This window comes from Patagioenas fasciata, chromosome 3 (genome assembly GCF_037038585.1).
Source record: "Patagioenas fasciata isolate bPatFas1 chromosome 3, bPatFas1.hap1, whole genome shotgun sequence".
NCBI lineage: Eukaryota > Metazoa > Chordata > Aves > Columbiformes > Columbidae > Patagioenas > Patagioenas fasciata.
This window is the reverse complement of record NC_092522.1, coordinates 59626163-59652423: the sequence shown is the minus strand read 5'-3', so window position 1 is coordinate 59652423 and position 26261 is coordinate 59626163. Positions and strand designations below refer to the sequence as shown.

Genomic DNA, 26261 nt, shown 5'->3' with positions numbered 1-26261 from the left:
AGCACAGTGTGCGACCCGCCCCCACTTCCTGCGACACCGTGGGGGAGCCCAGCTACCTCCGAGCCCCGCCCCTTTGCCCTGCCCTGCCAGCGCTGGCCAATCAGAGCGCGCCGACCTAAGGGCACAGCCCCGCGAAACGAAGTTAGCCGAACCCCTTCGCCCCTTTCAGCCAGCAGAGCCCCGATAATTCCCGACTGCTTCTGAAATCAGAGCCGAGCCTCTTCGGCAGCTTCCGGAAACGCCGAGGGAGGCGGCCGAGCACGTTCGGGTGTCTCCGGGCCCGGCAGGGCGGGCGAAGGAAGCGCGGCTGAGCTGCGGGCCTAGCCGGGCATGCGGCTGCTCTCGCGAGCTCTCCGCGCGGCGCAAGGCTGTCGGGCCGCCGCGCTGCCCCCTCGGAGCCCCCGAGCAGCACCGGTCGGGAGCAGCGCGGCGGGGACATGCACGCAGCAGCCGCGCCGTGGGCTGAGCGCCCGGCCCTGCCTGAACGAGCTGTTCGCCGCCCCCTCCTTACGCCGCCTCCTGGAGTCGCGGGCGCGGGGCGAGGTGGGGCCGGAGCTGGCGGCGCGGATCCAACGGCTGCGCGACAAGGAGCAGGAGCTGCGCGACACGCGGGAGCTGGCGGGGCAAGGTGCGGGCCGCCAGGGGACGGCGGGGGCGGGGAGGAGGGCGGTAACGCGTAGGCCAGCGCGATTTGGGGAACGTCCCCCAGAGGGCGGGCGGAGGCGGCCGCGCGTGCGGAAGGCGCGGCACGTGCCGGCGCGGGGCGGTGAAAGGCGGGAGGGTTAAAAACCAACCCCAAACCCGTCAGCTGGTGAAGCGTGAGGCGGTTTCCTCATGGTTTCTGTCACCGGAAACAGAAACCTCCAGGGCAGGGGGGAGCGTCAGCCGGGGAGGAGCGGGAAAGGGCCGTTCGCCGGTCTGGAAGCCGCTGGCAGTTGAAGGAAGAGCAGCGTAATGGCATCTATTTAATATAAATTAAAAATAATTAATCAGGGATAGGAAACTCGGGGCTTTTGTGGATTTTTTTCTTGCTGTCAAGACAGACCAGCACCCCAGCCTTCGTGCCTCCGTTCCAGCAGTCGTAGACCTTGGTACCTGTTCGTGATGCGCCCTCATTGTGATTTGACTCTGTGTGGTGTTAGTAGCCGCACACTTTTAGTGTTTCCAAGCGGGAAATACTTTTTATTCTGAATCAAACTTTGTTTTCATAGCAGTTGGAAAACAAAATGCAGAAAAGCAGTACTTTAAAATCAGTTAACATTCACTAGATCATTAAATAAATGTTCCCTAGATCGTTTTTTGTTATTGTTTCTCTAAATACTGCTTAAATAAGTGTTAACTGTAGTCAGTTATTTCAGCTGATGGAGATGGCAAGCACTCTGAAAACAGCTGGTCTTTAGTTTGGGGTTTTTTCTCTTCTATTCATTCTCTCCCACCTTGGATTGAAAAAGGAGATCTGGTACACTTAGGACAAATTAATCAATGATCAAATCGAAGTGGATGATGCTGAATGGAGGAGTTTTTTCCCCCTTCTTTTCAGAACCTGCTGAAGAAGCCAGTGTCATCAAAACCAAGCTTAGAACTTCAGCAAAGTGAAGTAATTACAAGTGCTTAGTCAGTAACTTTGAAAACCTCTATAGTTCATATTTTAAAATATTCAGATATATTATTTTAACTGATTTTAAGGCTTATATTACCTTTATACCATAGCATATTCAACTATTAAATAGGTTCTGAATTGTTTAATGATTGAATTATTAATAGCAGGTTTGATTGTATTCTGTTTATAATTTGTTAATTCTTATCCTTCTTTCTGTTGGCCTTAATGATCAGCTCTTGATCAGTCAGTAGTTATTGTAAAGAAATGTAGATGGTTGGAGATGATCAAGTTTACCTGTTTATAGTTAGTCAGCTAGTCAACCGTGCATGCTTTTAGCCAGCTGTAGGTGAAGCATGCTTGGTGTTGAAACCACTTTATGCATGATTGTCTTTTTTATTTTCTTTTTACAGAAGTGATTAGGGAAGGGGTTTAAATTACCTATGTTAAACCTGAATTTGAAGTCCAAAAGTTTAATTTAAAATTGTTGTGGTGACACAGTTACAGTGCTGAAAACATGTGGCTGTTATTGTAAAAGTGCACCTCCCGTCTCAGGTGAACGGATTTTAAAACTTGCTTTACATCGCAAGCAGTCTGGCATCTTTCTTTTCCTCCTGTTGCTGCTGCTATGTGTCTCTGTGCCCAGCCCAGTTCCCCCTTTTTCACTGTGTGTACCATTTTCCCTTTTGGGTATACTGTTGTTTGTTTGGTTGGTAGGTTTTTTAACATGTAAGTGGAACTTCTTGTATTTCAGATATTCCCATATCTCATATGTGAATAATATAATAAAACACTCTTGATGTTCGTCTTTGAACGCTCTGTTCATCTTTGTTACAGTTCATATTATTAATAAAATTTTCTGGTGGGTTTAGTGTGTTGGGGGGGGGGTTGTGTGGTGGGTCATGGTTGGGGTTTTTTGTGTGGTTTTTTGTTTGTTTGTTTGTAGAGTAAGTTCTTCATGTGGTTATTTTTCAGAAGGTTTTCTGAGAGTGGCACTGATATAAACCTGAGGATTAACCATACTCAAATATTCCAGATGAGAGCGAAGATTTCCGGAAACTTGCAGAGAAGGAAATCACCTCCTGTGAAGAAGAGATACTTGAACTGAAACACCAGGTTAGATCCCCTTTGAAACCTTTTTTTTCCTTCCTGTTCCTAAATTAACAAATCTACATTGTCTTCTCATAAAAATAAGATCTATATGATAAACTCTTCTCCTCTGCCCTTCACTGCCAATTATACTCCTCAACTAGTGTCTGTTATCTAAGGAAAATGAAAAATGCAGGTGGTTTAGAGACAGCCTGTAAGTAACTGCCTGCTTGTGTCTGAAATTCTTTGAATCAATAAATTTTAATCAGTATTATCGTATCAATGCTATAGTTTGTCTTGTGTGGGCATCCCTTTATGGATATCCAGCTTTTTATCTATAGGAAACATTTAACTTATATAGTATCACACACACTAGGTTGTGGGGGTTTTTTTAAGTAGTCTAATACTCTGTAACTACTTTAGACTGCTACCTTGTATAGGTTCTACATAGTATCCATCTTATTTAATATCAAAATAATGATCTTCAGGTAAACAAACTCTTACATACTCCTAATGTTACTGGTGAAGTAGATTCTGGCGTTGTCAAATACTTTATTCCTTCAACAACAATACAACAGTCACTTTATAAATATGTTTGTAAATACTTATGATTTTGCCAAAAGAACTTTTTCTCTGTGGAAAGAAACATCACTTAACACTGGTAAAGGAAGATGATTGAAAAGCATCTGCAAATCATCAGGAGTTTTGATCCACCCTGCAAAATTGTGATACGTTTTTTTTGGTAGTTGTGTATCTTTCTTCTACAGATCAATATAAGGCTAGCTCTTCCTTTTTAAATAAATAACTGAATAATACTGCTGAGTTGTTGTTGAAGTACTGTCTTCCTGAACATCCATACCTTCCTAGCTCTACAGTTGAGACCACATTAAAACATAATCAGATGGGAAGGGAGACACTCAGCTGTCTTGCAAGAACCGGTATGTATCCTGTGGTGTGCAAGTGTCTCAGTGCTCCTGATGGGTGAAAATTTCCCTGAAGTGCCGTAGGTCTTGACAGAGACTGATGTAGCTCCTGTGACTGTGGACAGACACAGGGAGCCTTCTGTCAGTGCAGCATCCCCCCACCTCTTCCTCAGTGCTGCCTTTTCACTGCAAGAGGCACAAGGAGCCTGTCCTCTGGGCAACCAAGGAGTTAGTGCAGAAGAATGCAGTTTGGATCGATTACAGACAGGTCTGGCATTTTATTAGTGTCTTGGTTACAGATAGCAGTGTCAGAGGGAAGTCTTAGCTGGGTGTTTTTGTATTTGCAGATAGTGTTGCTTTTGCTTCCTTCGGAAGAAACAGATGAGAGTGATCTTGTCATGGAAGTAACCGCTGGAGTTGGAGGGCAGGAAGCCATGCTGTTCACCTCGGAGATATTTGATATGTATCAACGATATGCTGCCTATAAAAAGTGGAAATTTGAAATATTAGAATACTTTCCCAGTGAAATAGGTCAGTAATGACAATAATTAATCTTTGTAACTTTTTAATTTAAGTTGAAACACTCATTCATATGACACTTGAATTTCCTGACTACAGGAAGCTAATTTGCACTAACTTAATTTTAGAAGCGGAAGATTGTTTGAATGTCTGAGTACAATTTTCTTCAGCTTCTGTATTTGAGAATGAAATTACATTTCAGAAGTACTATTAAAATACTAAAGTGATAAAAATAAATTTGTCTTTCAGTAGTTTCAAAAAGTAGAAATATAAGTGCTTAGTGAAAGAAAAGTCAGAAAGCTATACAGATATGTTGGTTTAGCTTTTTTTTTTTTTTTTTGAATACAGATTACACATACATTTTATTTGGATATGCTGTTCTACGTAGTTGCTTAATGTTTCTAGTGTTTATGCATCAGTTTGGTGGTAGGTTGAAAGTCTGTTTATTATGGAACCCTTGGTAGAGAGGGATCAGTATAATTAAGACTGTTCTTGAGGTTTAATCTAAAATGTCTTGAATTTACCTGAAATAATGTCACCTGAGGATTTGTGTAAGAAAATGGGATGTTTGCATATAGCTCATTTATAACAACTAATGGATGAGCATAGAGAAGGAATTTTAAGACTTTGGGAGGAGAGATAAGAGATCTAATTATTTATTAAGGACTTCAACTAAAATTTCACAGATTATCAGTGTAACAGCTTGATGCCAGTAAATGGAGATGTTGTTTCATTTTTTCCCTCTTCCTTTCTGCCTGTATGAGCAGTCCTACCTTTTTTTTTTTCCTTGTCTGTTTCGATGACCTTTCACTTAAACTGACAAAGGCTTTGTTTTTTACAACTAGGATAGTTTATTTACCTAGAATAATGTGTTAAGTCAATTCTCCTGAGCCTTAGAGCTAGCATAAAGTAAGCAGCAACAGGGGCTAAATACAAGGAGGTGGATAAACTGGATCTTCTGGTGATGAGGAGCTGTGATGTTGTTGCCCTGCATCTCATGGAAGAGTGTCTTTGCAAAGATGGGGAGTGGTAGGTTTACACAACAAACTGAGGCTGTGGCACATGTTAGTTAATTCTGGCTTAATCCAATTACTGTGTAAGGTTGTTTCAAAAAGATCAGGCTGCTATCTTTTTGTTGCTGATGATTTTTTGCATTGGCAATTGTGATTAAGATTATTAGTTTTGAGGTAATCCGGCACAAAAGCAGAGAAATGCTCATGGTGGGGTGAGGGCAGAACCATGTGGTGGCAGTGAGGAAACCAGAACCTCTTTCCAGGAGCAAGAGGTTCAGTTCGCTTAAGCCACCTGTGAAACTGCAATCCAAAACATGGAGACATGCCCAGCTGCTGGCAGGGATTTTGGTTTTTGACCAACAGATCGCTAGCCATGGTTCTTCGTAGGCTAGATTTGCTAAGTCTGTCTATGACAACAGGTCTGCAGGCTTACTGTTATCCATGCTGTTATGAGTAAAAATAGCATATTTTGCTGACCTATGTTTTGCTGTGGAGGTAATTTGTATATTATGGTGGTTATAGATCAGTAGATTGGCACTTGTGCAGTTTACTGCTCCTAGCTCAGATTGCTTGTGAAATGTTGCCTGTATTGATACTTTTTTCAGTATTTTTTTCTTAGTGAAAATTTGAAGTGGAAATGGGAGAAGTTAGGATGTTAGGATATGAAATCTGTCAGAAAAACTCTGATCTCTTTTCAGTCAACAATAAAATTGCAGAGAGATTTTAGCAAGCTTTAAGAAATGTGATGCTTCTTCTAATGCTTCTGCTTACTTATGCCATATTTTGCACTCAATGATATTTTCAGGTATCTTGAACATTTTCAATTTCAGTCACATAGAAATTCACAAAAAAAAAAATCCACAACTGTCCTAATTGAGCTTCTCATGTCATTGAGCTGCATTACCCTCACTAGAGTAATGAGGGTCTTTCTGTGCTTTAAGACCCTTTTGCATAAATACAGTTTTTGATTCACTGTTACATATTGAGGAATTGAAAGATGGTTCAAAAATTGGACTCCATGGAGGAAAACAGCTGGACATCACAAACTGGGAACTTGAAAATCTAGGTATATTGTTATCACTTAAACTCTCCTGAATTTGTCACAGATGTGGCGGCAGCTCAAGTAGACAGACCGTACCCATGGTATATGTATTAATGTCAGCAGAAGTGAAGGAGAAAAGACAGAACATTAGCTTTTGCAATGAACTGCTTATCACATAATTAATACTTGTCAGTAGTGCCGCAGCCTTGTGGACATTCACATTATTTTTACTCCTGACATAGCCTGGCTTCTTCTTCATGTGCAGAAGTTGCTTATCATTTTTTATTACTTGCTTTTAATGTAAAGGAGTAAGTTTTATTAGTCAACTACATTGATTATTTTAGGCTACATAACATTCTTTAAGAGTAAAGAGGAGCTCTTTTGTTCATTTGAGTAGTGTTTGCATAGCTGTAGAAAGATTTCACAGTACCTGTTTGAATGAAACTTACTGTTAAAAACTGAAGATTTTGAGAGATACTCCTATTTGTTAAATTATGCACTTTATGGTCAGATACATTTTAAACATGAGGAATTTATCTTACAGAACTGAAAGTAGGTAATGGCTATAAGTTATATCAGTGAAGCACTAGGTATGTTGAACAGTGGATTTGAATCAAAGTGGTACAGATTTGTACAAGTAGGATAAAAATTTTAAAGGCGGAAGGCCAAAAGTGAGATGAAAGAGAAAATAAGTAGTTTAGGCTATTTGACACAAACATGACTGTAAAAGGAAATATGTTTTAGTAAAGTTATAGGGGAGTGTTAAATTTCTGTAGAATGAAAACATTTTGTAAACCTTCTCCATGGAGGTGAAAAACCAGGCCTACATTCTGGATGATGATTTTTTTCCTGGTCTGCAGGGCATTTTCTGATTCTACGTTGTCTTCATTTTCCTCTTTTAAAAAGCTGATATCTTGTCCCTATGGTTGATTTCCTTTGTCTAGAGATACTTATCAAAAATACTGTTTTAGGCTATGTGCCAGTTCTTTTCCTCAGCTGTGGTTTCATGTTGCAAGACTTCAACAGCAATACTATTTCAAGGCTCTAATCATTCCCTTGGCACATCATCCACTGTGATGGGTCTGGGAGCTGAGCTGGATTAAAAACCAAACTGGGGGGAAATTGACATGTGTTTATAGTGCCATCATTTCTCTAATCCTTCAAACAGTTGTACTGGCATGACTGAAGGGTTTGCACATGAGCAAACAAGGAAGAGCAAGATGAAATAAACTACTATTGCAACAAACTCTTTCTGTCACAAAACCATGTTTGTGTTGGGCTTTACCTCCAAGTTCCAAGCTATTCAATACCGGTTTTGAGTACATTGCTGTCAAGTGTTTTGCTGGATGTCTTGGTAAGACGGGCAGGTGTTGGAGTTCTGCTTGCTCCAAGGGAGCAAAAGATGAAAATGAAAGAGCAAAGATGAGACATGGGTAGGATGTGGAGAGAACTAATAGAAGTGAGAGTGTGAATCCTTTAGGTAGAGATGTTTTTTGTTTTTTCCCATTGAGTGATAAGGCTCTGAACTAACAATGGAAAAGTGATATAGTTTCTGAAGGTAGCTTTCAAAATTTGATCTTTGTGTAAACTTACTACTGGTTTTAGAGTTCTACCATGGTTTGTGAGTGTATGTGTACATGTATGTACATGGTTTGTAGACAACCTATTTATATATATAAAAAAGTTAGATTTGACTCTTAAAAAAGAATTTCACAATTCCTGACATAGTGTGTATATATGTCTGGCTTTGTTTTTTTAGGAGTATTCTTGCATTGGTGGTGTAATTCTGACAAAGTCTTTAAATGGTGAATTCATAATTCTAAGAAACAAATGGCAATGATGCTTAAATACACTGTTTGAAACAGAACAGCACAATACCAGCAGTTTTTCTTCTGTGTTTAAGGTGGCCTAAGACGTGCAGTTGCCAGTATAGCAGGTCTTGAGGCTTACAAGTACATGAAATTTGAAGGAGGAGTGCATCGTGTTCAGCGGGTGCCAAAGACAGAAAAACAAGGACGCATTCACACCAGCACAATGACTGTTGCAATATTACCCCAACCCACAGAGGTAATATTTGTCTTAGTGTAACAGAATTAAATATGAGCAATGTTTTTTACATGCCACATTGTGGATATCCAAGTGTTTTCTGTCTCTCTTGGTATTCTCTCTTAAGGACTTTTTTTAAATCTTAGTTTTAAACTTGGTCATATTTGTTTGTTTATGTTTTATTTTTGTCTAGGAGGGTGAAATGAAGAATTTCTGGATTTCCTCATAATCCTAATATCAAGAAAGTCACTGGCAGTTTACTTCACTATAATTTGAACATTCACTGTGTCTTGCATGTTTTGCAGAAATCTTTACCATTGTTAAAGTGAAAAAAGATTGAATTAGTTTACAGAGCTCGTAGAGATTTCTTTTAGCACCTTCTCTTCCCCATTTTTGTAGTGTCCTCACTTTCTCCTTCCAAAGTGTACAGGTGGTAATTCATTCTTGCAGTATTTGCTTGGTTAAAAACAACTGTCTAAGAGTTAAAGCTTTGTTTTGATCTTTGTTGCTTGTTGGCCTAGCAAAATGTCAAATATGTTATTCCTTCCTATTATCTCTTGAAGTTGTCTCACTCCTTCCTCCCAGAGACCATCACCCCATCCCAGAGCCAGCCATGAGAATATGTTCCATTTTATCTAAAAAACATCTGGTCAAGTTCAAATGTTGGTTAACTGTGCTGAAAGAGGGTGCAGATCTTTCAGAAGAGGGGGAAGATTAGTGCTAAGGAATGGTTATGCTTTAAACTACTATTTGTCTGCTTTCCTGGCTTCTACCATGTTGCATTCCAATCTGGCTACAAGGAGTTGTTAACATGTTTGTAAGTGGATGTGAGCTACCATTCATAAACATTACAAATTTTCATCTTGCCTGAATGTGCTGTATAAAATAAATCAACTATATCTGTCTAGAAAGAAACAACATAAATGTGTTGGTTTTGTTTTGTTTTGTTTCCACCTGTCTCCCATGACAGATGAGGCTGCAAATTAATCCAAAAGATCTGCGGATAGAAACAAAGCGAGCTAGTGGAGCTGGAGGCCAGCATGTCAATACCACAGACAGTGCTGTACGGATAGTTCATATTCCAACAGGTGCTTCATTTTTTCCTTAGCACAAGGTCTACATTGCAAAGCTGCTATCAGAATTTCTTTTGAAGATAAAGCCACCATTTCAAACATGGACAACAGTAGAGCAGAGTTTTCTTGTAGTTTTCGTGTGTGTTTATAGCATTGTAAATGCACCATCTTGTGCTCACTCCAATTTCAGTAGGTAAGCTGTCCATTGTGCCATTAAGCACTATACTCTAAAACCATCCTCATCAGTTTCTATGGAAAAATTTTATATTTAAGCTTTCAAGCTTTCAAATAATGGAAAATAAACTGAAAAACAGAGTGGGTTAAAATCTGATTATTTACCTTTTCTTGACCAGTCTCTGAAAGAGAGATTACTCCCTTTCCATATTAAAATGTTGGTCTTAATTGCAGAGTCTACTCAGGATGCCAGCTTCCATTTATCTGTTGGCTCCTTTCCCATAGATCCCACAGGTAATTAGGAGGCACATCCCCAGGGCTCAGATTAGGAAACGTAGGAGGGATAAGATACGCCCTCAAACACTACCTGATTTTAGCTATCGTATTGGTTTTTACTGCCATTCCTAAGCTTTTTACTTCCTTTTGATCAATCCACAACAGCTGCCTTGACTTTCATTGCTTCTTAACTTTTGCTCTTCTTTACCACAAACATTAGTCAGGCTTTACAGCCTCAGGGTAATCCCGAGGGCTCTTTTATCTCCACGTATCCAGATTTTTGCCACACGTTTCTTCATGTTTATTGAAGACATTAATCCATTCTGCACTTGTTACATCACTTCAGTAAAGCAGAATGTAAACAGTGGAGAGGATAGAATTCTGTTCAAGATATCATGACAAAAAGGTGTTCTAGATTCAAAAAGTTTCGAATTGCCTGCATGTTTGGAAAAAAAAGCCACAAACTAAAACCAGCAGATGGTCATGGCTTATGGCTTAAAGCACCTGTACAACACAGCCTGCATGTCTCTTCCAAAATGTATCATTAGATGTTAATAAGCCTGGACTTTTACATTTCTAGTCCAAAACGTGTTTTGAAGAAAGAAACAGCTTATTGTAATATAATAATCTTGTTGAAAGTGCAAAACCCTTTTGCTGTGTGTTACTGTAGTGTTAAATGTCATTTTTGGCAGGGATTGTGTCTGAATGTCAGCAAGAAAGATCTCAAATTAGAAACAAAGAGAAGGCTATGCAAATGCTGTCTGCTAAACTGTACAATGCCAAACTGGAAGAAGAAACCAAAAAGAGAAACAGTGTTCGAAAGATTCAAGTAAGTGTCACTCAGTAAAGATACAATTCTGGATGAGCATTTTTTCTTGGGGTGACTCTTGTGTTGAATTGCAAGTAGTAAATGGAAATATAGAAGAACAGGAACCCAGAAAGGACTTACACAAAGCAAAAAAACCACAACATTCTATTTGAGCAATAAAGGTGGTACATTAGCCAGACTTAAAATTTCGGTACTATCTAAATTCTAGAGATCTAGTGAAAGCAACTGCATTGAAGTATGAAGAACCAGAACAGTGTTAGAAAAAGATGCAGTAAAATTGTTCTTTTATGTTTGATAACAAATACTGCAATTACTGAACTAGTCTGAGCACTATATAACAACTTTTGCATAATCACGGGAGAGAAAGCTTTTGCTTTAGAGGCTTAATCAATATTTCATCCTTTTTGTTAAAAGGTGAAGACGGTGTTGATAATCTCATTCTTCTTGTTTGATAGATTGGGACTAAAGGAAGATCAGAGAAGATTAGAACATACAACTTCCCACAGGACCGGATTACTGACCACAGGATAAGCAGATCAGTGCATCATGTTGAGTGTTTCATGCTAGGACAGGAAATGCTAGATGAAATGATACAAACTCTGAGAGAATACGCCGATTATGAGTCTTTAATAGAAATTATTTCAGAAAATGAAAAAAATAATCTATCCTGAACATTGCTCTTTGTCAGACCATTACAACAGATTTAGACAGTTGTCTGCAAAGGATCTTCTTGGAGCACCACCCAGAAAATGCAACTGCATTTCAGATAATGAAAGACACTACAGTTTGTTTCCTCATGACTGATAAAGAGTTTTCTCACTTGTTGAGTAGAAGACTTTATTACCTTTATATGAGACATCATTGCTGCAGCAGTCTACTTAAAAAGTGAATTTGACTGGGCAAGAAATAACTGCAGGTTTTAACTTTTTCCTCTGAGAAGTTACCAATACACCAATTTTGAAAGGTATGCATTAAAAAAATGGGCTATTTCTAGTTCCAGTTTCCATTTAAAAAGTAGTTTAAATGTCAGTACATTGTCAAGTAGGTTACTTGACAGAATAAAAAAAAAAATCCTATTTTGTTTGAGTGATTGGAAAAATGTGATAAATAAATTACCCCACTACTAATCTGCGTATTTGTTAATTGCACATGGCAGAGGAGGAGTCAAGGCGTATGTCCTTCATGTTTTCATGGCCTTCTGGCCCTTATTAATAAACACAAAAAATGTTGAGGAATATCCCTTTTTCAAAAAAAAAAAAAACTATGGAGCCAGGTGACAAGTTAATGTGAGTTGTTTTTCAAAAGAATGTTTGTATTCTTGAGTCAAAAGTGAAACTAATCATTATGATATTGTTTGCCTGATATTTCAGTCTCCATTTGCCTTCAGTTCAGTTTCTCCTTTATATTTTGAATAGGCTCTCCAGTACATTGACTTTCTAAAGGTTATGTAGTATCTTATTGCTTTTGTCTATTTATTTACCAGCATCTTAAAACAATTGATCTGTGAAAGCAAAATAAAACTCTTGCCTTTCTAGTGTCTGATATGTGCACTCTTATATCCGTGAGTAATGCCAAATACATATAGCAATACAAAACCTGCAGCTTCCATGCCACATTATCCCATCATGCATTATACCTATTTAAGTGTGTTCACACACAGAATGTATTTTAAATACCAGTAAATAAGAAATTGGAACCTAAGAAAAGCTGTTACCATGAAATAGGAGTGCTTACTTTCAGACTCCTAATGAAAATCAGTGTAAGAAATTAGAATAGGAACAAAGCAAGTTTGCTACAGATAGCTTATAGAAATGCATTATTTAAATATTATATTAAAATGAACTGGTTATTATCAGTTTATTATTGTCTTTTATTATGTTTGAGACTGCGGTTTGAACCAATGCATGTCAAAACCACACAGAATCATTTAACACCTTTATCAGCTTTGTTTTCTTTGAAAAACTGTAACTATTATTAAGTTCCAAATCTTTTAATGAAAGATGTGTACCTTAACTTCAGGCATAGGAGTGCCTGTATGCATAAGGTGAGGCACCCATACTCCTTTTTGGTAAGTGCAAGACCTAGGCCTAGCTTTACTACCAAATTTATAACTCACATGTAAGAAAGTAAAAATAAACGTGGATGCATTTTGTGTGTAAAATAATCAGATATTGATCAGAGCAGAAACTAAGACTGAAGTCTGTATTTCTACCAGATCAGTACTGTAAGCAGAAGACCACAGAGCACTGGTGACAGTTGTGTTGACTGAAAGCCAGTGTCTCTTCTACCAAATGATGGATGGAGTGTGTGATTCCTTCTCTCTTAACTTCAGTTTCATACAACAAACAAAGGCCTTCAGCCAAGTCTAAGCCCTGGTCAACTGTGTGAAACTTACAAAAGCATTCAGGTCTTTGTCACCTTAGACCTTCCCTGATGTTCCAGCTGGCGGTGTGCCTGGCCAGATCTTGCTGTGGATTGCAGCTCTCTGTTCTTGTCTGTCTCTGAACAGACACTAGATGCGTTGTTGCCGTGCAAGGGGCCAGCCTCTGATCAGCATGAGAAAAGCCAGATCATGGCATTGGAGCAGGAGGCTGACAGAGGTATCCCAAAACTGGCATCTGGTGGTGTCATGCAAGATGGACTCCATTGTCTTTGAGCGGTGCCTCCTTGGTCTCTTATGACAAGCTTTACTGCTTAAAGACCCGAAGTCCCTTTCTTGCTCCATGTTCATTTAGTGCCAGGTCTGTTGTCTCACCACAGCTGCAGCCTCCCTGAGTTGCAGGAAGGTTCATGTTCTCAGGGTGGTGGGATGCCTGTGCTGATGCCCAGCCTGCTCAGTTCCCAGTAGCACTCCCTCTGCCCACTACTGATAACGTTGATTAGACTTCAAAAGAAATATATTTCTTCCACGGGAGGAACCCAGGTGTAAGATCCACTGCCACTGCCAGGCCTAACAAACCCATAGCCGGGTGCCCGGAGCTTTGCACGCTCGAAGGTCGCAGAGGTGATGGGAGGGTCCCAGGCGCATCCATTTACAGAAGCAAACGCAGACGCGTGTAGGCGCCACGCCGCGCTCAGGCGGGTGTCAGCCCCGTTCCGCAGAAGCCGCTGATGGGGCCGCGCGGATGCAGGACGGAGGAAAGGGCGCCCGGGCGGGAGATGTCGCGGGGCGGGAGATGCCGCCGGGCGGAAGGCGCAGGCGGCCCCGCCGCCGCCCCGAGCCCGGTCTCCTACGCTCCTCCCCCTGCCCCGCCCCCGCTCCGCTCGGAGCGCGCGCGCGCCACCTCCCCACCACTCGCCTCTCTCCTCGCCGGCCGAGGAGGGAAAATGTGAACGCGGCCGGCTCCACCCGCGGCGCCTCGGATTGGTCCCCGCCTTCTGCCTGCCGCCCATTGGCCCCACTGCCCCTGCCGTCGGCGTTCGATTGGTCGGAGCGGTTTTGGATACCAAATTCAAAGTTTTTAAAAGTACCCGGGGAGGAGACGGCGCACTCACTGGCCGCGGCCGAGCAGTCCTGCAGGTGAGCGCGGGCGGGCAGCGGGGGTCCTATGTGCAGGGCCGGTTTAGGGCAACGAGGCTCTGCGGTGAGGGCTCCGTGGCAGTTCAGGTTTGTGGCAGAGGTGCTCCGCGGTGAGGGCTCCGTGGCAGGGCAGGGTTGTGGCAGAGGTGCTCCACGGTGAGGGCTCTGAGGCTGGTACGGCGGAGGCTGCTTGGCGTACATGGTGGCAGAACCGGAGGACTGGGGGCACTGGCGGTGTTGGCTGCGCTACGAGGAGCGGCAGGCGGATCGGGAATGGGGATCCCCGGCGGCCTCACCGCTCCACCGCCCTCCCCATACTTGCCTCGCAGCTCTCCCGCCGGCGGGACGGGATGGAGTGGAATGGGATGGGACGGGGCGGCAACGTATGGGCGGCCGTGGAGCGTCCCGCCACCGAGGATGGTGTGTTGCCCACCCCGCTCCCGTGTGAGTCCGAGCCGGGGTGGGGAGCGCAGCTCCCGCCGGCGGGCGGTGGTGAGCGGGGAGGCGCCGCGCCGCGCTGTCTCCCGCCGGACGGGCCACGCCGCCTGAGCTGGGCATCCTCCCGGCTTGCTCCTGCTCGCCCCGCCGCCACTATTTTAGAGCGAACCGTCCAGCTCGGGAGAAAGCGGAGACCCCCCAGAGGCGCAGCATGCGGTTGCCGGGGCCGCGGGGCACGGAAGGGTCGGGACCCGGTCTACCTGCCGCCCACCCGGGCCATCTTGAACTCTGGGCGGGAGCAGCATGACAGCGCCGCGGGGGCCCGCGGCTGAGCCCACTGTGCTGGGGCGTCGGGGCCCGCCATGGGGCGCAGAAACACGGGAGCGAGAGGGCATCTCCTAATTCTGCAGGATTTCAGGCCAAAAGCTCCTCTACTCATGGCGCGCAAACGTGGGTGGAAGGGGAGGAGGGGGCTTAAGGAGGGCTTGCATCACTCCCCGAACTCACACTGTACAAAGCCGTAAGCATACTTGCTCCTTTTTTCCCACCAAATGTAGGTAATAAGAAAGAACTCTTTCTCTGAAACGTTCATTAAACATATTTCTCTAACAGTTTTTCCCAAAACTGCTGGAAGTGCTTTAATCCCTTAAAATACTTGCTCAAACGGAGGAGCATATTTTTCATACGTATTTCAAAGTATGTTGAAAATTATATATTTCCCCTTAGACTTAACACGACAGAGATGGCTCCCTTCTCCACTTCAACCCTCGCCCATCCCCCCGCAATTGTTAATATAGATAGCACCACACTTTGGGGGGAGGGGAAAGAAGCAGGGCAAGTAAAGCTCTGTTTCCCTGTAATATCTATAGACTTCCCATCCTCTTAAAATCAAGCCTGTAAATAATCTTTATTTCACTTTGACCATTGTTTGGTGGTTGCTGCTTTATGTTGTAATTTACACATGCATGTGAGCACTCAGCCTTTTCCTGTGCCACCAGGCCTCCTCCCCTTTTAAAAATGCCAGATATGTGGCTGCATCTGCAGCATTGCCTCTGGCTTGCCTCTGCCCCAGCATGGAGCTGCTGTCACTCCTGGACCCTCTGCCACTGGTGTCCTCCCAGGGACCACAAGTGTCTTGAGTGCATCGCTGCATTGAGGGGAAAAAAATGGGGGCACTGGTGTGTCTAAAACTAATCTATACTGGTGAAATGGTGATAAAGTAAATTATTCTGTCAGTTTTCTCAACGCAACTATAAGCAGCATAAAGCTCTAATACTGAAAAGATTTCAAGTTGATTTATCATATGACTGATCAAATCCTTAGTTCCACTAGTTGTGTTTCAGGCACTAGAGGGTGAGTTAGATAAAACTTAAAATTCATAATGCAGAAGGAAGGCCTGATTGGTTCTTCATAAGAAAAAGAATTTGTGATGCAGTTTATGCTGTGTTGTGATATTATACTTTCCTTTTTGTTCTTTCTAGGATACAAACAAAATAATGAAATCAAACCTTAACCGCTCTTTCAAAATGAAGTGTGATTTTGCTTCCATGTCTCCTCATGCTGGGTTTGCACCATTGAAGTCTGCTGTGGAGAAAACAAGACTGAAAGAATCCTGCTCCCTGAATTATGAGGAAGGCTTTTGTAAAAGCTGTGCTGAAGAGCACCAGAAAATACTCCTTCGTGACTCATACCATGTGCCCACCAGAAATCTAGATCTTGAAGATGAAGGAAGACCTGTACATAACAAAGAAAACAAACAAGTAACCCAGAAACTTGATGAAGGTATCTATGAAATGGAGGGACTAGAAAACAGTAAACTTAATGAGGACAGTGGTTATTCCTCTATGTTAAGTAGTCACTACACTGATGCAATAGAACATGAGGATAGTATACCTCTGGCCGGGAATCTCTGTGGCACACCTAAGCACTGTCTCATGAAGAACCAAACCGAAGCACAGTTTTCAAAAAAGACTTTGTTGCCAGTAATCCATTATGAAGAAATGATTTGCTCAACTTTGAAAAAAAATGGTAAAAGAAACCTCAAGTCTTGGGCTGTGGTAGACAGGATTGTTTTTAGGGGAAAACTTGAACTTTGTAACCTAATTGGAAAGAAAATGGGATTAGATAAACTAGACATTCTTGCTGAACTCTTCCAAAAGAACCTGAAGCATATATTAGCAAACATTTTAAGGCATCTTGGCGAGATGGATTTAATAAAGTAAGTACATTGATGTTATTGTATTTAATTGGGAAAGTAAATAGCCTAATAAGATGGCTTAAGAATGTTTTCAGATAAGGGGCTTGTGACATTTACTCAGTAGTTGGTATTCTGTATCTATATATTAAAACAGGAACTGTCAGTACAAGCCATGATATATATGGAGAACAGATCTTTTCACTAGAAGGCAAATTAAGTCTACAACTGTGAACAGGTCCTATCTTATATGTGAAAGAAGAAAATACATCATTATTCCCACTATTAAATGAGAAGTTCTTCCCTTTCCTAGGATGTAACTGATATTTTTTGTTGTTGTTGCAGTTTTGCCAAAGTCAGCACAACATGGCAGAAGATTTTACAAGAAGATAAACAGATTTTCCAAATATATAGTAAAGCTGTGAAAAACCTTGCTGTAAGTTTCTGCACTTCTCAGATGTTTTAAGCCTAAACTAGCAGTGTCTATCTGCTATTTCAGGACTTCTCCCAGTCTTAAGAGATGGCAGAAGAATTTCTCAGATTGTCACTGAAGTGTCTGAGTTTGTCCTATTAGGATGCCCTGCCTCAAGTGTGGCTAGTCACTGCGCTGTCTTTGGAGCCCAAGGAAGGCTGACTGAGAAGGTTACCCAAGGAGAGATGCAGGTGTTCTTAAGAGCTTCCAGATGTCCTGTGTTACCGAGGAAGGCAGGAAGGAGAGGGTCATTTCCAGCCCTGCCTGTTGGGCAAGCCCTAGAGGCCCTCAGCAGAGGTTTGCTTATCTCAGCATCCCATTGGTCCAGTGGGAGAGAGACTGAGAGAAACCACTCGGCTGACTGTGCCATGCAGGTTGTCTGCTTGTACTTGCTAGCAACAGTCTCTGAAGCCTCTGAAAAACTTTTTGCACTGTGAACTATTCCTAATACCTATTTGTCCTACGAAATAAAAAAAAAAAAAAAGAAATACAAGATCCAGCCATGCTGGCATTGCAGTTTATCAAGGCAGTACTCTTTTAAAACACTAGGGATGTTTATATTCTGTGAGAGATGGAGAGACAATGAAACAAGGCTTAAGATAAGCCATAGAGAAGGTAGTCAACTAGTCTGAATTTTATGTAGTATTTTCCAGTACTAGCCTGTTGGGCTTAACAGCTGGACACCACCGAACGTTCATCCCATAAAGTCTGATTTCCTCCCTGCCATTGTATGCTTTTTTTAACAGGAACTGCAAACTGAGAAAATTGCTGGGAGGAGTTTACTTCTTGGAAAGAAAACTTCAAGCATCCCTGCTCACCATAAAGAATTAGAATTATTGCTTTGTTTTTTAAAACATTTTGGTGATTAGGCTACCTGCTGCACCTAAATAGCTATGATGTGTTAACATGGAAGTTGCTTTACCTAATAGGAAATGGTTGGTCTTGATGGTCTGAACTAAGAGTCTGTTCACATTTATAACAGTAGTGACTGAGAAAACCAGGGTAAAATTAGTAGCATACTACTTGGTATGATGATTTACTATTGGAAAAATTCTAGCTGGGAGGAAGGATGAAAAATAAGTTGTTTACTTCTATTAAACAAAAAGCCACTCTCAAATAAGTCTCTTCTCAAATTATGTTCTTTTTTTCTTTTCAATAGAATGGTACTAAGGTGCCAGAGCATGCTGCAACAAGGGAGTATGTTCTCTACCGAACAGCCTTAGCTTCCATTCAGAAAGCAACCCCACCAAATAACTTGAATAAAAAAGGCACCAGATCCAAAGCATCCAAGAATCACAGCAAGCTCATGATGTTTTCTGAGGTAACTGGTGACTTCTGTTCATCTTTAATTTCTCACTTATTGTTTACCACATGGTCAGCTTCTAAGTGTATTTCTGAAAGTAGTATCTCCAGTTTGAAATGCTTATAACTCTTATTAGTATGGCTTATTGAGCCTATTTTAAAACAATGTCAGAAACTCAGTGGAGGGTATTGATACACAGGGATGTTATACTTTTTTTTTTTTTTTCCCCCACTCTGGGTATCTAGGTACCCTCAAAAAGGCTTAGTGATTTAAGACCAAACACTAAGTAGCTCCTATTTTAAAAAAATTAAACAAATTAGTATTTCTCCTGTTCATTCTATTATTTTTTCCCTAACTATTTATCTGATGTTAAAATGGCATTTTAACTACGTGTGTGTAGTGTGTCTCACGTTTGGAGTGTCAGCAACTGCCAACAGCCTGCATTTCCCTTCCCATTGTTATTTTTCTTAAGCTTTTTTTTTTTTTTTTTCTCATGTAAAGGTGCAAGTCTACATTCCAAATTCTTACAGTACTCTTCAAAATGTTTATTGAAAGTCATTGTTAATAAGCAACAGATTTTCCTGACAAGAAAAATTTTTATACTCAAGGTCATAAGTCTTATTCTGCAAGTTGGTGCAATAAGAGAAGAAGATATAATTGCACTGGAAAGCATGCTCAAGCTGCTCTAACACTACTGTATAACACTTTGTAGCCTTAGGAATCTGAAAGTTCAACTATACACTTAAGTAGCAGTGTAGAATTTTTTCCTTGATAAACAAATATATTATATCTATACATATGCGCTTAGATTATAAAAACATTTTGCTTTTAACAATTGAGTGATATGAGGTGTTATACAGATCTATAATTTTCTAATGCTGAATGGATTTGAATGGTCAATCTGTTTTTGTGCAAAAAATTAATTAATTGGAAAGAAGTAGAAATTGCTTCAGTTTGTTATCGCAAGCCAAGTACCCCACAGCTGAGATTTCTGGACACATTGTTCACCTTCCAAAAATGTTAATGATTTAAATGGAATCCAGGTTTGTTTGTTTTTTTTTTTTTTTTTTTTAATGAAAGTTAACTAAATCACCATCTTTGGATGAGGTTTGAAGGATTCAGAAGGGTTGTTTTTCTTACTATTTTGCATTTAGTTTGTCTGTTCTTTAAATTTAAAATTTAAAGAATTTTAAATAGGCTACCTCCATTGCAGTCTAAAGTAGGTACTGTTGTAGACTGATTATTCCTGTTCAATCTCCAGCAGAATTTGATACAACCAGAGTTAGGCTAAATTTGTAATTTATCTCTCTAGAATAGGAGAAGTTAGAGTATGTTTTGTGGCACTTAGATATCATCAGGGAATGTTTCAGGTGTGTATTTATCCTCCACTCATAATGTTCTTTATATGCTTTACTCAACAGATTGCCAAGACCTTGAAAAACAATGAAAGCCTTAAAGTCTGCCACCGCTGTGGCTCACCTGCGAAGTATGACTCCTACCTACAAAGAGCAACGTGCAATCATGAAAGTTGTGGCTTTGACTTCTGCACCAAGTGCATGTGCAGCTACCACAGCTCCAGTGACTGTATGAGTGGCAAACCAGTGAAATCCAGCTCTAGGCTGGGGCCGCTTCCTGGGACTAAGAAGAGCAAACAGAATCTACGGCGACTATGATCTGTCCATCCCAATACAGACTCAGATGTCCCATAAAAGTTTTTTTAGAATGTGAAGTTATCCACAAAAAAAATGCTTTCTTCTATTCTATGTTAAAAAGATTAATTTTATTACTCCTTGTACTATTTGGTCTATTCGATGATTCCTAGGAATCATCACAAATATCCATTTTAAAAAGTCTTCCTAATCTATAAATTTATAAGAAAGTTCTGGGTATGGATTCTAATAACACTTTAGATATTGTGCTAACCATTTGGCTGTTGCATTCCAGTCTTCAAAATACCTCACAATGATATTGAACAAGACAAAGTTCTGGCAAGTAACCTTCCACATATAACCCTAGCAATTATTGAATGCAAGGGAGAAGTGTAATCTGTTTTATTTAAATGTTTATTCTTGTTCAAAAGTGTTTTAAAAACAATTATAGTGATATTGTCAAGTGAGGTAAGTCCCTTTTAACATAAAATTATGAGGGGGTCTAGATTTTATGGTTTTTGTTGCCTGTTTTTTTTGTTGTTTCAAGGCTTTGCCATAATTTCAAAATGTGAACATTTATAATACCATTCTCTCTGATTTACCTTACATGAATCTTAAATATTTGCTCTTCCTTCATTTCTTCGTTCAGAAACTTCAGGTTTTCCTTGAACTGAGGTGATACTCTTGAACTTAAAAAAAAAAAAGTACTGTATCTTGGCTATACTGCTAAAAATACTTTGCCATTTTTTAAAGTCATAAGATAATTTTTTAATATTTGTATATATTTGTAAATACTACTTTAAATATTATTTGTGTTTGTCTTATAAATGTGAAAATAAATTACTGTTCTCAAAAAGTTGGTTGGTGAATCTGGACTTCCTTTTTATAATTTTAAAATATTCTCTTCTGTGCTTCTTTCTCATGTTTTCTAGTATTTTCTTCTTAAAAATGGTGATTTAACAAGGAGCAAATATCCTGATTTTGTGTAAAATACTAAATCCATCCTCACGCTGTGTTCCTACTCCTTACTTAAAGCTTCTTTGCAGTAATTGCGGATAGTTTCTGAACCAAAACATTCAGTGGAAAATATTTTTATTGGTTGAATGCATACTGCTGTTGCAGAACTGGCTTACTGTTACTCAAGTCCTTGCGGTTCCACAGCCAAGAAAGGCAAGCTTTCAAGAAAAGGACAGATCATTTTTTGGAAATGTCTGGCGTTTGGGTGTTGTTTTTCTTTTGTTTTGTTTTCCCAGTTAGTAAGTAGTTAACAGACTGGGGAGGCAGTGTTGTGGGTCCTGCTTCGTGAGCTGGGACAGCAGTTATAGACTGCATGGCAATGTTTCCTGCACTTGTTAAATCTGCATTTGTGAACAGCTGAGTAGGACTTCTAATGTTATGCTTTTATGTGGTGAACTTAATCTTTGAACCTAAACCTGAGACTTGAGAGGCTGGCTGAGTTGTATCAAGAGCTTTTGTTCCGTATATCTTTTGGCTGTTTAAGCCCACTTGCTGTTATACCTAAGAGCTAAGAATGAAAGGTCAAAGTCTTCCATCCTATTAAAACTTATGGTGGTGATTTGACCATACTGCCATTACCAGCCAGTCCTGTACTGCAGGCCAGAAGATGGTGTTTGTGTAGGAAGTAACAGCCCCAAACCTCTGCATATCAGTGTCTCCAATATTGTTTGTGAGATGTGGAAAAGGTGGTAGTCAGGGGCTTGATCTATATGCAGCCACAAAGAGTCAGTTAGCAAGTTGTAGGCTGAGCACAGATGGCTAAGAAATATTATAAGCCAAAGTTTGTTATAAAATTTTCATCTCTGTTTACTGAAATTCCTGTGTCTTGAAGAGCACGGATATCTTAATATTATATGGACAAAACTGCCCTTTTTGTACATTGATTTTGAGAAATGTGGCACAGGCATCCACACTCAAGACTTGTGTTGCAATATATGATACATCTTGAATTAAAACTTGTGTCTGTTTTGGAGCTGAAGGTGGAGAAGTTTTTGAGTTTACTAGGAGGAACTATCTGCTCTAGTGGACCTAACAACTTGTACATGGAGTGAATAACAGCTGTTTGTTTGGTTTTTTTCTTTCCCTGTAGTAGTCGAAATGCTCACATAGAATTTTGAGGAAATTTCTTTGTTACCTGCAGCAAAGGGGAAAGAATTTAATTACTTTACTTCAGTGGTCACAACTAGAGATGAACGACATGAAGAAATGGACATTTCTAATTCACTTCTGACTGATAGGAGGCAACTACCTTCTATTTGGAACCTTGTTGGAAACATCAGGTTACCTGAATTATAATAAAGCTTTGGGCAAACTGTAATGGGTCTGCTGCAAACCATTGTGGATGTTTCTTTGCTCTTGCACAACTATTGTTGTTTCATCCTGATCCTCAGATTCTTGCCTGTCAGCTTTAAAATGTCTCAGAAGAGACATTCAAGATTGCAGCCTTCAACAGGTGGATAGCAGTTCCTTGAGGACCTTGACCTCTTAACAATGCTTGCAATTTTCTCATGCAAAACTTCCGAGGAGAAGCATGGGGAGCTGTGGTGGCCACACAGCTATTTCTTTATGGTAATTTTTCTCAACTGTTGAAACTGCCTGACAACGCCAAGCACTGAATTTGTATAAAAACTACGCATCTTCCTGAAAGCTGCGTGATTGTTCATCTCCTTGCAAAGGGCTTCAGCTTATGGCAGAAAAAAAGCCAAGTGGACAGTCAGTCCCCACCCAAGCCTGCTGGCATCTCCTGCTGAGTGAGAAGAGAGGTCCTCGGAGAGTGAGGGGATTGCATGTTAGCACTAGCTGGTGCCCCAGCCAGCGCTGAGGGGTGTGATTTATACACCACACATGGGGACAAAGTAGTAGATGCAGATTGTTGTTAATGTCTGTGCTGAGCCTATCTTGAACCTGCATTTGATATGTAATCAATGTGAGAGGACTGAGCACAAAGAGCAAGGCATAGCAGTTACCTTATGGAGATGAGTTGTCCCCAGCTACTACAGCTGTGTTGTCAAAATCACTTTCAGACTCTAGGACTGGCAGCCTCAGTGACATTGCAGGAAAGCATTAAGCTTCTTACCCATATTACACAGGTCTTTCAGATCTGCAGAGGGTGATAACAACCTGCAGACTGACAGAGTCCCCTGGCTGGTGCTGCAAAGTGTGTGTTTCTCCCTGTTACTTGCTTATTTCAAAGCATGGCTCTACATGTTGAGGAAGGGTGGGACATTGCTCTGTAAATTGCTGCAGCTGGTAGCCATTCCCCCTTGGCCTGAACAGATCTGGAGCCAGAATTTTCCACAGTTTCATCCCTACTCTAGCTGGGAGACAGGCAGAAGCAGGGATTTGAGGCTTTATGAAATTGATATTTAATATCAATATTGAATATCCACATTTTGCAGCTCTTATCTCTTGCTCCTATGATGCTGTCCTGAAAAACACAAGGAGCTGCTCAGTTCTTACCTGAGACGTTTGAAGAAGTGCATACATCTTTCTGAAAAACAATAAAAGCAATCTCAGCTTTCACACTACAGCAAACAGAGAAGCTGAAGAGGGGTGTAGATAATGATGATTAGTCTGATGATATAATAGCTTGTAAAAACAGGGACAAGACTGTATGTACTTGTGAGTGTAATTTACACTTGAGCAGCAGCCTTTGGGCTATGAGGACTGTGAGACATGGAAGAACCAAGACAAAAAAATCCCACCTCACTTCAACTTTGCCACTGTTGGCACCTTCGCACAGGACACAGCCTAGGTGTTCACCTCAGAGGCTGATTTCTAACATGTGGCAAAACTGCAGCACATGTCAGATATGCTGTCATTAGCTGAAGGCCCCACTGCAAAGAAGCTACATTAGCTATATTTTAGTGTGTTGAAAGCTTTTTTTGCAAAAAATATTTAGAACCCAAAATTGGGGCAGCACTCTCAAAAAAACTCAGAATATTTAATAGTAAAAATATAAAGTTTACCCTAACTCACAGAAAAGGAATCTAGGTCGAGATTGTGATAAGACTTCCCTCCCCAGCTTCCAAAATGTTTACTCCTAAAGCCAAGGGCTGACAACTCCTTTTATGAAATTGTGCTGGAGTATAGATATTTTTAAAAATAAAATATGTTCTCTAAAGAAAATGCCACAAGATGGTGCTCTTGGAACACTGCATGAAGCTGGATTCATTGACTGCCACCTTACTGCTTTCGCAGCCTATTTCCTCCCCTTCTGCTGACTGCAGCTATCCATCTAGTTACTACTATCACAGATACGTTGCATTAAATCTGCAATGAAAAGAACAAAATGCAAACCTTCAGTTCAATTACTGATTTTAACGTTTGTTTCAAAAACATTTGTGTAGCATGTGTCTGCGTTTGCTAAACCAAGGAAAAACCAAACCAAAACAACAACAAAACCCAACCAACCAAACAAAACAAAAAAAACCAAAACCATAACAACAGGTGCCTTCCATAAAAGCTTTGTCTTGCTTGTAGATACATTTGCCTTCTTCAAGTAGTGATAAGGTGCCCTAAAAACATAATATTTATTTTGCCTGCCTTGTGCCTTTGTAGTGACAAGTGGAGAGCAAAGCCAGCTCTCCAAAGCAGCAGTAGGTATGAGCCATCCCGTCAAGCCCTCAGCACAGGTGTGGAGCAAGCAGTGAACAGAGCTCAGTCTGGAATCAGATATCGTGTTCCCAGTAGACTGAGGTTTGGTGAACACCTCAGCTGTGCGACTGCTGTGGCATGACCTGGACATGTCTTCTGGCAGAAGCTAATGGGGATGACTTGTAAGATATCTAAAAGGCATAGTGTGAATATGTAAGGCAATTTCTCATTTAGTGCCTCTGTTGTGGCTAGGGGGAGCTGTTGTCTTGAGCTGAAATGCCACTATCTGAATAAAAGGATGGACAGGGCAACTTCTGTGGTATATACTTGATTTTGGAATATACTTGCCATAGTAGCAAAGATTCACCCTCTAATACATTTATACTTTGGAGTGGAGGATGAGAAGTTACAGAGATAGAAAACTGCTGTAATGTGAGTCTTAGCCTGAGGATGAAAAGGTTGCCGTGTCAGATCCACTCAATTTTAATGTTGCCCTGTTGGACAGGTTTCTCCTCTGAAGGAGTCCAGGGGAACACAAGAGGAGAAGGAAAAATATAAGTACTGATATTCCTAGCATAAAATAAAAGCAGTTTGCTGGCACATACAGAAATAGTTGTGAAGTTCAAATAAAGGAACAGATGTTCTTGTAAAGGCCATTGAGATGGTTCAGCAGCTGAGGCTATGGCCTTTAAAGTTTGGTACTGCTCTGCTCTTTGTGTTCAGAACGGCCCTGACAGTACTTCAATCCAGCACTCAAACAAACCCAGAACTGGGGAGGTATTTTAAGAAATCCAGATGCAAAAAGTGCAATCCCCTGTGTTTGCTAATTGCTCTGTGGGTTTCATTTTGGTGCTGGGGGGATACAATGAGCCCTCCACAGCTAGCTCCAGTGTCAGGCCAGTCCACGGCCCCAGGCCCTGAGGATGTCTTCTAGCCAAGGAGGAGCCTGGGTAGGGAGAAGTAAGAACCCTGTCCTTCCTCTGCCCTGTTTCCCATCTCCTAAGTGGTGGGCCAGCTTTTGGGAGGTATGAGAAGTGCTGCTGCCCTTGGCTGGTGCAGCTCTGCCTGGCAAGGGGGCTAGGAGGAGCCTGATGCTGCCCTAGTGGCTGCTTTGGGGCATGATGGGAGACAGGAAGGTTTGGGGAGGTCAACTGGAGTGGGTGTAGGGCCTGTGGTGATGAAAAGTCCTTGTGTAGGATATGGCCTTGCAGCAGCTAACACAGCACGTTGCATGTGTGTGTGTTTGCTGAAAAGCAAAGGCCTCTGGACGTTTGATGCTACCTTGTAGCCAAACTAGGGTAGTGCTGGTGAATACCAGTGTTGCTTTAAATGGACTAGTTATTCTGGCTTCTTCAGCCCATGCAGGACCCATACCGAGAGCATTATGAAGGTTGGAGTTGGCTCTAACCAAAAGTATTTCTGTAGGCATAAAAAGTTCAGGCGATCTTCAGCTACTGAGCAGAGGGACTGGGCTCAGAAGATGCTCCTGC

General features: G+C 41.2%; 2 protein-coding genes and 1 long non-coding RNA gene across 6 annotated transcripts; 2 read left to right on the top strand and 1 right to left on the bottom strand.

Annotated features, from left to right (window-relative positions):
- The first annotated feature begins 135 nt into the window (after positions 1-135).
- MTRF1L (mitochondrial translation release factor 1 like) lies at positions 136-12123 on the top strand. Of its 3 annotated transcripts, none has more exons than XM_065833805.2 (7): positions 136-628; positions 2634-2713; positions 3957-4140; positions 8087-8250; positions 9200-9317; positions 10445-10581; positions 11037-12123. In XM_065833805.2, the coding sequence occupies exons 1-7, from the start codon at positions 331-333 to the stop codon at positions 11250-11252; spliced, it is 1197 nt and encodes a 398-aa protein (XP_065689877.2). In that variant the 5' UTR covers positions 136-330; the 3' UTR covers positions 11253-12123. The 3 variants fall into 3 exon arrangements, with proteins under 3 accessions (XP_065689877.2, XP_065689878.1, XP_065689879.1); XM_065833806.2 differs by having other exon boundaries at positions 494-628; positions 2573-2713; XM_065833807.2 differs by lacking the exon at positions 136-628 and adding an exon at positions 936-951 and having other exon boundaries at positions 2573-2713.
- Positions 3868-13778, bottom strand: LOC139827573 (uncharacterized). The gene is made up of 2 exons (XR_011738361.1): positions 12794-13778; positions 3868-4090 (listed from the first exon to the last, which is right to left on the bottom strand). It is a non-coding gene; the product is annotated as an uncharacterized lncRNA (long non-coding RNA).
- Positions 13779-14021: 243 nt separating this feature from the next.
- Positions 14022-20965, top strand: FBXO5 (F-box protein 5). 2 transcript variants are annotated; one of them, XM_065833809.2, is made up of 5 exons: positions 14022-14101; positions 16021-16757; positions 17079-17169; positions 18365-18526; positions 19930-20965. In XM_065833809.2, the coding sequence occupies exons 2-5, from the start codon at positions 16036-16038 to the stop codon at positions 20179-20181; spliced, it is 1227 nt and encodes a 408-aa protein (XP_065689881.2). In that variant the 5' UTR covers positions 14022-14101; positions 16021-16035; the 3' UTR covers positions 20182-20965. The 2 variants fall into 2 exon arrangements, with proteins under 2 accessions (XP_065689881.2, XP_065689882.2); XM_065833810.2 differs by lacking the exon at positions 14022-14101 and adding an exon at positions 14106-14188.
- Positions 20966-26261: the final 5296 nt, after the last annotated feature.

Coding starts and splice junctions, on each gene's coding strand:
- MTRF1L (XM_065833805.2), top strand. CDS start 331: ATGCGGCTGCTCTCGCGAGCTCTCCGCGCGGCGCAAGGCTGTCGGGCC. Junction 2,714..3,956: donor TACTTGAACTGAAACACCAG/GTTAGATCCCCT, acceptor TTGTATTTGCAG/ATAGTGTTGCTTTTGCTTCC. Junction 9,318..10,444: donor GATAGTTCATATTCCAACAG/GTGCTTCATTTT, acceptor CATTTTTGGCAG/GGATTGTGTCTGAATGTCAG.
- FBXO5 (XM_065833809.2), top strand. CDS start 16,036: ATGAAATCAAACCTTAACCGCTCTTTCAAAATGAAGTGTGATTTTGCT. Junction 16,758..17,078: donor GGCGAGATGGATTTAATAAA/GTAAGTACATTG, acceptor TTGTTGTTGCAG/TTTTGCCAAAGTCAGCACAA. Junction 17,170..18,364: donor AAGCTGTGAAAAACCTTGCT/GTAAGTTTCTGC, acceptor TCTTTTCAATAG/AATGGTACTAAGGTGCCAGA.